Source organism: Acomys russatus, chromosome 5 (assembly GCF_903995435.1).
Source record: "Acomys russatus chromosome 5, mAcoRus1.1, whole genome shotgun sequence".
Lineage (NCBI taxonomy): Eukaryota > Metazoa > Chordata > Mammalia > Rodentia > Muridae > Acomys > Acomys russatus.
The window spans coordinates 44,681,492-44,693,967 of record NC_067141.1 but is presented as its reverse complement, the minus strand read 5'-3'; the positions used below and the strand labels follow the sequence as shown (position 1 = coordinate 44,693,967).

At 41.5% G+C, this 12,476-nt stretch overlaps 1 protein-coding gene across 1 annotated transcript in view; it reads left to right on the top strand.

Moving 5' to 3' along the window:
- The window catches only part of Pgm5 (phosphoglucomutase 5), a 170,041-nt gene that overhangs the window by 15,899 nt on the left and 141,666 nt on the right, over positions 1-12,476 (top strand). Inside the window, exon 2 of the mRNA XM_051146273.1 lies at positions 9,596-9,758. Within this exon, the coding sequence (XP_051002230.1) occupies positions 9,596-9,758 (163 nt within the window). The remainder of the gene's footprint in view (positions 1-9,595; positions 9,759-12,476) is intronic.

Here is a 12,476-nt window from a genome sequence, read left to right as displayed (position 1 = left end):
CTCAAATGTGCATTTATTTATCTTAATAGCTGCTGGATGTTGAAAGCTGTGACTTTTCTGATGAGATTTGTCTTGGGTTAGTTGGGAGAGGGAAGGCTAGCAGAAGAGGCAACAACACAGGCATGCAGAGGAGAAGATGATGGGAAGACAGAGACCAGGGTAATGGGTAGATACCAGAAATTGGAGGCACCGCAGGCTCTTCTCCAGGGTCTGTGGTCTTGCTTGGACCTTGGTTTTGTACTTCATGTCCTCAGAACCACAGGAAGCCAGCACATTCTTGTGTTAGCCACTATGTTGTTGACAGTTTGTGTGGCAGCTGTAGGAGGGGGTCTTGATTTTATATTCATTTGCAGATTTTGTATTAATTTGTTAAGTCTGCCATAACAAATGGCCCACTTAGCTTAAAACAACAGCAGCTATTTTCTCACAGATCTGGAGCCCAGAAGTTGAAATGAAGGCATTGGCAGAGTCGTGCTCCCCAGAGACTCCCTAGAAGGATCTATTCCATGGCTCTTCTAGCTTCTGGTGGCTGTTGGCATTCCTTGGCTTCCTGGGATGGTGGACACATTGCTCAGCCACAGTCTTGGCCTCTGTGTTCACCTTCTTTCCGTGTGTCCTCCTCTCTGTGTGTCCATGTTAGTGAAAAATTCCAACCTTCCATAATGGAACTGGCCCAAATGAATCAACCTGCTCCCTAGCTGACCACCATAGGGGAATGCTGCCGTTTTGGAGCTTAGAGTTGATCTCTGCTGTCTCAAGATTGGACACTCACCAGGGAAGGAGGGCAGGTCAGCCTAGCGGAACAGAAACCCATGTTTCTGAGCTCCTTAGCAGGTAGCCCTAGGTTGTATATAAAAGCAGTGGAGCAGTAAAGGGCAACACCAGTAGGCAGCTCTTCTCCAAGGCCTCTGCTTCAGCCCCTGGTGCCAGGTTCCTGACTTGAGTTCCTGTTCTGACTTCCTTTGGTGAAGGAATGATCCTAGGGGTTGTAAGCTGGAATAAACCCTTTCCTCCTTAAGATTGTGGTCACGGTTTTATCCCAGCAACAGAACTCTAACCAGGACAGAAGCCCCCTGCTTACTCTGCTTACTTCTAGTGCTCTTCACTCTCATGTGTCCCTCTAACTGAATTTTTAAAATTATTTTAATTTATTCACATTACATTCTGATACTATCCCCTCAGTTGTATCTTCCTGTTCCTGTCCTCCCTACCTCTCCCACCCTATTCCCCTCCCCTAGACCTCTGACATGGGGGCCTTCCTGTCCCACTGGCTGACCACAGCCTATCAGGTCTCATCAGGATAGCCTGCTTCTTCTTCCTCTTTGTGTCCATAGGGCCTCCCTGCTAACGGGAAGTGATCAAATCGTGGGCACTAGAGTTCATGTCAGAGAAATCCCTGCTCCTCCCCCGCCCCAACACACACCATGAAGAATGAGCTGTCCATTGGCTATATCCTCTACTGAACTTTTGTGGGCTGCTAACTATGTTTGCCACAGCTGGAAACTTTAGAACTAATTACTTTTAAATGACTAAATAGTATTCCATAAGTGTTTTTTTTTCCCCATTATACTTTGTCTAACTGGTTCTTTGTTACTGGACAAGATTGTTTTAAAATTTTCATTTCAAGTAAATGCACCACAAGACACCTTTTCCAACTTTTTAACCTATTCATTAACTAATTTATTGTGCCAAGGAAGGAGTCCATGACTTCATGAAGCATACGTGGCAAATGCCCAGCCACTGAGCTCTATGCCAGCCTCCTGTCTACCAGTTAAAAACATATTTCTTTAAGAATAAGTATAGACAATGGGGAAGACAAACAGTTATGGATGGGAGTCATTAGCACTTTATAGATGTTCTTGAGGGAAGTGGTGAGGTCGTGTGTGTCCTTGTTTGCACATTGACTATTTCATGGTAGATAATCAATAACATGAGCTGAGCAACAATGGGAGTTTTAATGGAAGTGTATGGAAGGTGCTTTGTCAGGGCCCTGGATAATAATGGGGTGTCTCTGTCATCATCTGTCTCCCTTGTCTTGGTCCAGGAGTACTGCTGGGCATCTACCGGTAGTTATTAAGGGTATAAAATTGGGCATTATATCTGACTGCTTCCTCAGAGCTCCAGTCTTACCTACTGGTTAAAAACTGAGCATAGCTGAGTGGCTTATGTAGTAGAATGCATTCGCTCTCTCTTGCCTTGGTGAGATAGGAGATGGGCCACCTCTGCCTGGCGATCCTCATGATGCCACCATTGGGTATTGCTAGGAGTTTGTCATACGAAGATTTGATAGAGGCCTGAGGATCTGCTCCAAACGACTCACTCATGAGGTTGCCACATGGTACGGGCTATTGGTGGGAGGCTGCGGTTGCTCCACGCACAGGCCTTGCCACAGGGATCCTTGAGGGTCTTCAGAATATAGTGCTACCAAAGTCTCCATGAATAAGCAGTCGGGAGAGGCAGGCGGGAAGTGTCGGCATCCTTCTCAGCCCCTCCGTGGAAGGGGCTGGTGGGGTTGTATTGCTCACCTTGATCAGCACTGCATAGGGAACTGCACGGGGCCCCGTTTCCAGAAGGCAAGGCTCACTGTGGGCTGTGTGGACACTGGCTACCACAGCATGTCCCTGCCATTCTTCATGCCGCTTGCATGTTCTAGCCATTAAAACATCTCACAAACTGAACAACACTTTATTTCTACAGTTTAAGGAACTCTTAGCTAAATGCCGCTGACAGTCTTTAGCCTCTGCTCTCCTCACCCCTCCCTCCTGCACTGGATTTTTGTCATTGTGCAGTCCTGGTTTCGCAAAGAGTGGTTCCTTCAAGCATATTGTATGCTTTGATATTATTCCCCCTACATATCCCCCTCCCTCATCCTGTCAGGCTCCTTTCCTCCCTCAGTCTTTCTCCTATCATGTTATTTATACATTCAAACACCACACACACACACACACACACACACACACACACACACACACTCACACACACACACACACACACACACACACACACACACACACACACTCACACACACACACTCACACACACACACTCACACACACACTCACACACACACACTCACACACACACACACTCACACACACACACTCACACACACACACACACACTCACCCACAAGACTCAGTCATACATATTTTCATATTAATACACACACACTCACACACACTCTTGTATACATACACACACCCACACCCACCCACACCCACCCACACACATTTACATATACATATATGCTCACCCACCCACACTCACACATATACTCATTCACACTCACACACAGATACTCACACTCACCAAACACACAAAGGTCGAGAATAAAGTGTAATACTATCCTGCTGAATTTGGCTTATTTGGCTCAATCTGGTTATCTCCAGTTGTGTCTAATTTTCAGCAAATAACATAGTTTAACTCTTCTTTATGTTGACCCCGCCCCCAGCACCACCACCAAGGCTGACTCCATCCTTTGTCAGTTGTGAATAGTACTGCAGTGATCACAGAACTGCAAATGTTATGTGAGATGCTGAGCTACACCTACTGGCCATGTTTTGAGGACTGGTACAGCTGTTAAGATTTTTTTTTTTCTATAGAGCTTATATCAGTTTACACGCCCACCAACATTGCTGGCTTTTCTTTCCCTGACCCTTGCTGCCATTTTTTTTTTTTTTTTTTTGTATGGTTGGGGGTCTGACAGAAGTGAATGGAGTCTCAGTGTAATTTTAATTAGCATTGCATTGATGGCTAGGATGAGGTCCAGCTTTTCACGTTTGTTGTAATTTGTATGCATTGTTTTGAGAATGTATGTTAGCCTTTTTTTTTTTTTTTTCCATTAGCTTGTCTGGGGTTGTATTGAGTAGCTTTTAGAAATAGAGCCGCTGCCAGTTTTTCAGTGATGCCACTTCATTTTACCTTGTAGTGTCTTCCTCAAATTTTGTAGTTAATTCATATATTCTAGACACTAACCCACTGTCAGATATATAGTTAGCAAAGACTTTGTCCTGTTGTATTGACTGTCTCTTCATTTGATTAATTGTTGTCTTTGTTTGGAGAAGTTTTAAATTCCACACAACCCACTTGCCAGTTCTTTTTTTTTTTTTTTTTTTTTTGTTTTTCGAGACAGGGTTTCTCTGTGTAGCCTTGGTCATCCTGGACTCACTTTGTAGACCAGGCTGGCCTCAAACTCACAGTGATCCGCCTGCCTCTGCCTCCCGAGTGCTGGGATTAAAGGCGTGCGCCACCACGCACTTACCAGTTCTTGAGGCTGTTTCCTGAGCTACCGGCGTCCTTTTCACGAAGTCCTTCCCTTGCTATGCTTTCCTTGGACAGTTTTGGAGTTTCAGACCTCACCTTAAGGCTTTAATCAATTTGAACTGATTTCTGTACGGGGTGAGAGGTAGGGATTTAATTTCTCACTTCTGCCTCTGGATAAGCAGCTTCCCTGAGCACCATTTATCAAAGAAACCCTCCTTTCTACAGTGCGTGTTTTTGAAACTTGTCAAAACTCAGGCGGCTACAGATGTGTGCAAGTGTGTCTCTGGGTCTTCCATTTGCTCTATGAGCACGTGGCTCTCTTTGTCCCAGCGCCATGCTATTTTTGTTACTATGCTTCTGGAGTGGAGCATGACGTGAAGTATGTTGATACCTCCTGCGTTATTCTTTTTCCTCTGGCTATTTGCAGCCTTTTGTGCTTCCACGTGAATTTTAGGGCTGCTTTTCTTTTTCCATGAAGACTGTCATTGGAACCTTGGTGGGGATTGCATCGAGTAGCTTTAAGTAATAAAGTCACTGTCCCTCTGCCAACAATGCCAATTCACTATATCTTCTAGTGTCTTCCTCAAGTTCTTTCTTTACTGTTTTGAACTTTTCAGTGTAGCGATCTTTCCTTTTCTTAGTTAGGTTTCTTCCTAACTCTTTTACCTCAGTTTTTTTTTTTTTTTTTTTTTAAGCTCTTATGGGTTGGATTGAATTCCCGATTTTCTTCTCATCACGCATGTTCCTGGGATAGACAAATGTTGCTGATTTATGTGTATAGGTTTGTACGCTGCAGCTTTGCTGAAAGCTTCTACCAGTGCTGAGAGTTTTCCTGTGACATTTTCAGAATCTCTCATGTGCAGAATTATATCATCTGCCATAGGGATCAGGATCACTTTTCCCACCCATATCCATTTTCTTCTCTTGCCTTATCACGTTGGCTAAGACTTCAAGGACCATTATTGAATAAGAGTGGAGAAAGACCACACCTTTTAGCCCTTTCCTGACTTTAAAAATAATTTCAAACATCCCTATTTAGAACAATGTGGGGGTAAATGTCATTTATACCCTTTCCTATGTTGAGGTATGTTTCTTCTATTCTTGGTTTCTTGGGGCTTCATCATGGCACCGTGTTGGACTCTGTCCAGAGCCTCTTCTGCATCTGTTGAGATGATTTCCATCTTCGAGTGTGTTGATGTAATGCATCACACCTATTGATTTGCACGTGTCAAAATGTTCATCTTGGAATGATGCCAACTTTGTTGTGGTGAATAATGTGTGGTTGAATTCAGTTTGCAAGTATTTTATTGAAAAATTTGTATGTGTATTCATCAGGGAGGTCGGCCTATAATTTTCTATTTTTTTTTTTTTTTTTTTTTTTTTTGTGCCCTTAATTGGTTTGGTATTAGAGCGATTCTGCCTTTGGAGGGGGGCGGGGCAGTGACAGCATTCCTTCCCTTTTTATTTTATGAACTAGTTTGAGGAGCACTTGTGACTGTTCTTCTTTAAAGGTCTGGTATAATTCAGCAGTGACGAAGCCAGGCTCTTAGAACTGGCAGAAGGTTTGTTACTGCTTCAATCTCTCTATTTTTTTGTAGATCTAGTTAAAGTTGTTTACGTCCTTTTGTTTTAAGGACGTATATGTATGGGAATTTATCAGTTTCTTTTAGGTCTTCTAATTTACTAGAATAATGTTACAAAAATATTCTCCAATGATCTGGATTTTTATTGGTGTTTTCTGGAATGTCCACCTTATCATCAATAATTTTTATGACTTTGGGTTTTTTCTCTGTTTCTGTTTCTGTTGCTCTGCCTGTCTGTCTGTCTCTCTGAATTAGTTTAGTTAGAAGATTGGCAGTCACATTTATCTCATCAGAGGATCAACTCTTTGTTTCATTGATTCTTTATATATTCTGTTAATAATTTAATTTCTATTGTTGTTTTTATAATTTCTTTCTCATCTAATGATTTTTGTCTTGTTTTGTTTTTCTAGGACTTTGGAGTTCATCATTAAGTTATTTTTCTGTTATTTCTCTGATATTTTTACTCTTATTTTTTAAGAAGTAGACATTTATGCCTATAAATTTTCCTCTTAAAAGGCCTTTTATCATATACCAGAGGCTCTGGTATGGTGTATTCTTTTGGTTTGGGGATTTAAATTTTTTCCTCATAATTTCCTTGATCACTCATTCATCATTTGGTACTGTGTTGTTTGATCTCTGTGAGTTTGTACATTCTATGATCTCTTGCTGTTGAGATCTAGTGTACTTAATTGTGATCAGATAGATGAAATCACTTCAAATTTCCAATATTTGTCACAACTTGCTTTGTTTCTTCTTTGGACAAGTTTCTACAGCTTGCTGAGCAGAATGTATATTCTAGAGTATTGGGTGGAATAATGCATAGATGTCTATTAAGTTTATTTGACCTCTTTTACTTAACTTTGATGTTTCCTTGTTGAGTTTTTAGGGATCCTAGGTGACTTGTCAATTGGTGACAGTGACATTAAAATCATCCATGGAAGCTGTATTGAGGCCAGTCTATGCTATTACATCAAGTATTATTTATCTTCATATAATGAAATTGGGTACACCGATGTTTCATGCTTTTCATTTTTGTAATTGTAACTTTTGTTTACTTGGTTGGTCCATTATGCAGTAACCCTTTTTTAAAAAAATCTCTTCAGACTAATTTTGTCTTCAAGTCTATTTTGCCCACATTAGTATGGCCACACGTGCTTGCTCTCTAATTCTATTGCTTGGCTTGTCTGTTTTTCATCTGTTCACTCCAAGGCCATATTTGTCTTTGCTAGACAGCTGGTGTTGCTTGTAAAAACCAAATACATGGATTTTGTTTGTTTGTTTTTTCCTTTGAGATAGAGTCTCACTATGTATCCATATTTTTATGTAGACCAGCCTGGCTTCAAACTCACAGAAATTCTTCTCTCTCTGCTTCCTGACTGCTGGGAGTGAAAGCAGTGAGCCACCATGTCCAGCTGGGTCCTGGTGTTTAATTGCATCTGCTCCTGTTGCCTTTTGATTGGAAAATTAAGACTATTCTTTTTTCTTCCTTTCTTTTTTTCCTATACAGGGCTTCTCTGTGTAATAGCCCTGGCTGTCCTTGACTCAATTTGCAGACCAGGCTGGCATCGAACTCACAGAGATCTGCCTGCTTTTGCTTCCCAAGTGCTGTGATTAAAGGCCTGCACCACTATGCCCAACCCTTAAGACTATTCTTATTCTGAGTTATTATTGAAAAATATGGATTAATTCTTAAAATTTCATTGTTTTTGCAGCATTTACTATGTTCCTAGTCCCCATTCACTTGTGGCTCTACTACGGTTTATTCTTTCCTGGGGCCTTATGGGTATGTCTCGTTGGTGTGTAAGACTCCTTCATGTGTCCTATGCTTCCCTGGGTTCCCAGATTGAGCACGTAGGCAGGGAGGGACCTTTGCCTTAGCTTAGCTCTTGACTCAGTGGGGGTCTTTTAATTTTGATTTATTCATTTAAAGGTTGATTAGCATGTATTAATTATATACAATATGTATCTAACTATGGCATTTTCGCACATGTAACATTTTTGACTATGTGCAACCTTTCTCATTTCCCTCTAGTCCAGTGTGGGGAAGAGAAAGTTTCCCAGCACCATCCCATCCATTGCGTTGGGTGTGGCTTTCATCTCCCTTCCTCGGTGCTCTTTAGTGTTCTGTCACTGAACATACAGTGTGAGTTTTATGCGAGTATCTCTTTGCCTTAACCCGCGATTCCAAATGCTGCTGTTGCCCTCACTGTGAGGAAAGCACACCCAGTTGGAGCTGAGCCCTCTAGGATGCACTATGGACTTTTTCACCTGTTCTGCATTACAAAGTTTTCTTTCTTTCTTTGCTACTTAGACGAGTGTTCTTCTTCTCTCACCCTTCCAGTAGGACAGCTGATGGTTAAGCGTCCCTACCCTCATCTGGACAGTCTAGCAGATCATGTGTCCTAATTTCAGTTCTGTTGTGGTCATGAAATTCCCTGACAAAAGTAACTTAAAATTCCAGGCTATTGTCCGTGCTTGTGAGGAAGACAAGGCAGAAACTTCAGTCACATCATACCCTTAGTCAATAACAGAGAAAAATAAATTTATACATGCTTGATTGCTTCTGCTCACCTTGGTTTTTCCACTTCTACACAGTTCAAGACTTTGCCTAGGGAATGGTGCTGCCCACAGTGGGCTGAGCCTTCCCATATCAGTTAATCAACACAGTCCCCCACAGGTGTGCCCACAGGTCAATTCAACATCGATAACACCCTACTGAGACTTTTTGGGTGGCTCTAAATTGTGTCAAGTTGACAAAGGTAACCATCATACCTTCATGGGTATCATCTGCTATCTTCCCCTTTACCAGTTTATTTTTCATAGAGAACTTGTTCATTAGTTTTAATACTAACCAATTCACAGATGTTTACTACACACTTACTGTCTGGAAGGTTTGCTGTAGGTTATTTGGAAACAGTGAATAAATAATTCTTGGGGGTTATACACAGTGGGTAAATAAATAATATGGAAAGTACTAGGTGATAATCTATGATGCAGGAAAGTTTATGAGGACAAATAGAAAATAATGCGAGGTAGGCCCTGTGAGTACCATTTCAGAGGGCTGTCATGGTTTCTACCTCTCACATTGGAGTAGAAACCCAAAGGCATGGCAGCAAGAGTGGGATATGACTAGTCACATTGCATGTTCAGTCCCGAAGCAGAGAGCTGTGCATGCTCCTGCTCTGTTGGATTTCTTCTCCTTATGTAGCCCAGGACCAAGCTCATAGAATGGTATGGCCATTTAAGGCAGTTCTTCCTCCCTCAGCTAACCTCATCTAGATAATTCCTCATAGACATGTCTGGAGACTTGTTTCCATGGTGATTCTCTATTGCATTAATGTGGCAATCGAGATTAACGTATTATACCGAAGAAGCGAGGAGTAGGATGCAGTCCTTTTCTTTTTATTTGTCATTTCTAACACCTTCATCATTATAGTTTCTGAGGCAGACCTAAACTAAGAATTTATGTGACCTCAGCAAGCCTGTTGGTCACCAAAAGCAGATTATTTCAAACTACCAGAGATCAATGATCTTTAAGTAACTACTAGTTAGCAGTGGAAGACTAGATATGAATACCCCAAATGGACTTGGAGACTGGGTGGGGCACACAATGCTGGTACTCCTTTTATTCGGCTTTCCTAACATAAAAGCTGTTCAATTTCTTTGAATAGGAGATGGATTACCTCTTCCTGCTGAAATGCTTTTAATTTCATGAGCCTTAAACTGATTTTCCTCCCTGGATTGTTTAGATTGGAAGACTGATTATTGGACAGAATGGCATCTTGTCGACACCTGCAGTCTCCTGCATTATCAGGAAGATCAAGGCAGCTGGTGGAATCATCCTCACAGCCAGCCACTGTCCTGGAGGGCCAGGGGGAGAGTTTGGAGTGAAGTTTAATGTTGCTAATGGAGGTATGTGGTTCCAAATACGCCTTACCTGATTTATTTCTTCGTGTGTTATTATACTTTCTGATGATAGACAGGCAATGCAGAGAGGAGCCAGCTTAGAAAATTCAGTGAGGTGCCTAAGGCGATGTCGTTCCAAGGAAGTAACATATGGCCCCCTCAGATGCACGGGCTGGCCTGTTGATCTCCTTTATGCTTCGGCCAAGTGAAAGATGGCATAGTTGACACTTAACTGATACAAGGGGACTCTGGTTTTTAAAGTTAGAGAATATGCTGAAGGCCATTTAAAATATCGCTCTCATTTTGCAAAGAAACAAATGGAAGCCCCGGGAGACTGAGTTACTCTGGAAGGTCACAAGGCTGCTCAGAGGCAAATGAACTTTGCCTAAGTCTTCATCTCAGTGGAGATGTTCTCTCAATACACACACACACACACACACACACACACACATTTACATATATATGTACATACACATATACACAGATTTACATATATATACAGATTTAGTTAATTTGTTTTTAAATGTATAGAAATGCATAGTGTGGAGTCCTAGTGAGCTGTGAGATGAGTTACTTTAAAAAACAGAATGCAGGTGGGTTCGGTGGTGCCCACCTGTAATCTCTGCACTCAGGGAGGCAGAGGCAGGCAGATTGCTTTGAGTTCGAGGCCAGCTTGGTCTGCAAAAGTGAGGCTAGCCCAGGCAATAAGCAAACAAAACAAAAACCCAACCAAACAAAAACAACCAAACAAAACAAAACCCCAAACCCAAAAAGCAAAATAAATAAATAAATAAATAAAAACAAAAGCAAAACAACAACACAAACGAGAATGTATAGAAAAGTAGGAAGAGTCACACATGGTGTCCAGTTATCCATTATTGCTTTTTTTTTTTTTCTCTCATTTTGGTAATCATCGCCCCCCCCCCCCCCCGGGGTATTTTAAGGCAAAATTCAGCATGAAGACGTTTCATACCTAAACATTTTTTTTAAAAAGAAAGATACATCTCCCCACAACTATAGTAGCATGCTGTGCTATTTACTTTTCATTCGCTGTGATGAGCTCCTGACAGAAGTAACCTAATGAAAGAGGGGTTTATTCTGGCTCACAGTTTGCAAGGATTCAGTCCACCATGGAAGGGAAGGGTTCAGGGGAGAAAGGAGAGGAAGGGGAGGAGGGATTCAGGGGAGGAAGTGAGGAAGGATTCAGGGAAGGAAGGGGAGGAAGGGGAGGAAGGGGAGGAAGGGGAGGAAGGAGAGGAAGGGGAGGAAGGAGAGGAAGGGGAGGAGGGGGAGGCTGCTGCTGTGTGTGTGTGTGAAGGGTAGGGAGGGAAGGGAGAAAAGACTGGCGTTTTTGTATTTCCCTTTTTATTCAGTGTGAGGCTTCTGCCAATGGCATGGTGCCACCCACAACTGGGGTGGGCCTGTCCTCTTCAATTAAACCTTTGTGAAACAGCCTCAAGAGGTGTGTTTTCTAGCTGATTCCAAACCCAGTCAAGAATGAATGAATGACAATGAAGACTAACCCATCACACATATCTAACAAAAATAACACTGGTCCTCTACTACCATTTATAACCTAATCTCTAGTCAGACCTCCCTCCCCCTGCAGTGATTGTCAAAGTTTTATTGCATTGTTTGTGTATGAGAGCATAAGCTGACTTTCAATTTAAAAAAACCCAGTCATTATTGTGAATTATTCCAGGCACCAGCAAAACAGCACAACAGTACACTGAAAAGAAGAATTTGTTATTGTTGCTTCCCTTTAGCCATTTTGCACATTATTTAAAAAAATAATTTTTATTATTTAAAATTTAATATTATTTAAAATTTAATATTATTTAAAAAGTAATAAAAATTATTCATAAGCCATGAATAATTTATTCACTTTGAATGTTGAACACACATGCACACATACACAACATACACACACATGTACACACACATGTGCACATGCACGCACACACACACACACACACACACACACACACACACACACACACTAACCACAAGGAAAAACTAGAGCACATCTATGCCTGAGGAAGTAATCAACAATAGTATAGAAAAATCACCAAACCACAAAAAGTAGAAAAAAGTAACAAAGAGCCTAGGAAACAACAGAGAGCACTCAGCTAAGTGGGAGGGGTAAGTACTTATGAGTGACAGCCCAGAATGCAAATGAATTGACTTCTTCAATTAAAATATGTAGAGTGGCTGAATGGGCACAAAAACAGCCATTTCCTAGCTGTCTGGACTAGACTCTTGGGAGCTTTCAGAGCACACATAAGTCACAAGGGAAGGGGCAGAAGAAGATATTTCTGAAAGAGAGACACCAAAGGAAACCAAGACTGGTAACACTTAGGTAAAATATAACTCAAGTTGAATAATTATTACAAGGTAAAAAGAAGGGCATCATGTAATGATAAAGGGATAATGATAAAGGCAATAAGAACTATAAGATTCTATGTGCTCAATGCCGAGGCTCCCAAATACCAAAAAGTAAACCTTAATGGATATGAAGGAAGAAATGGGGTATTGGGATACCAATAGTAGGGTACATCAATATCCCATTATCAACACTGGGTAGATCAACAAGGCATAAACTTTTCAAGAAAATATGGGATGTGAGCTGTACTCTACACCAAATGGACCTTGCAGGCATGAATAGAACTTTTGTCTCATGACAGTAGGGTATGTTCTTCCTCAGGACATGCGAAACATTCTTTA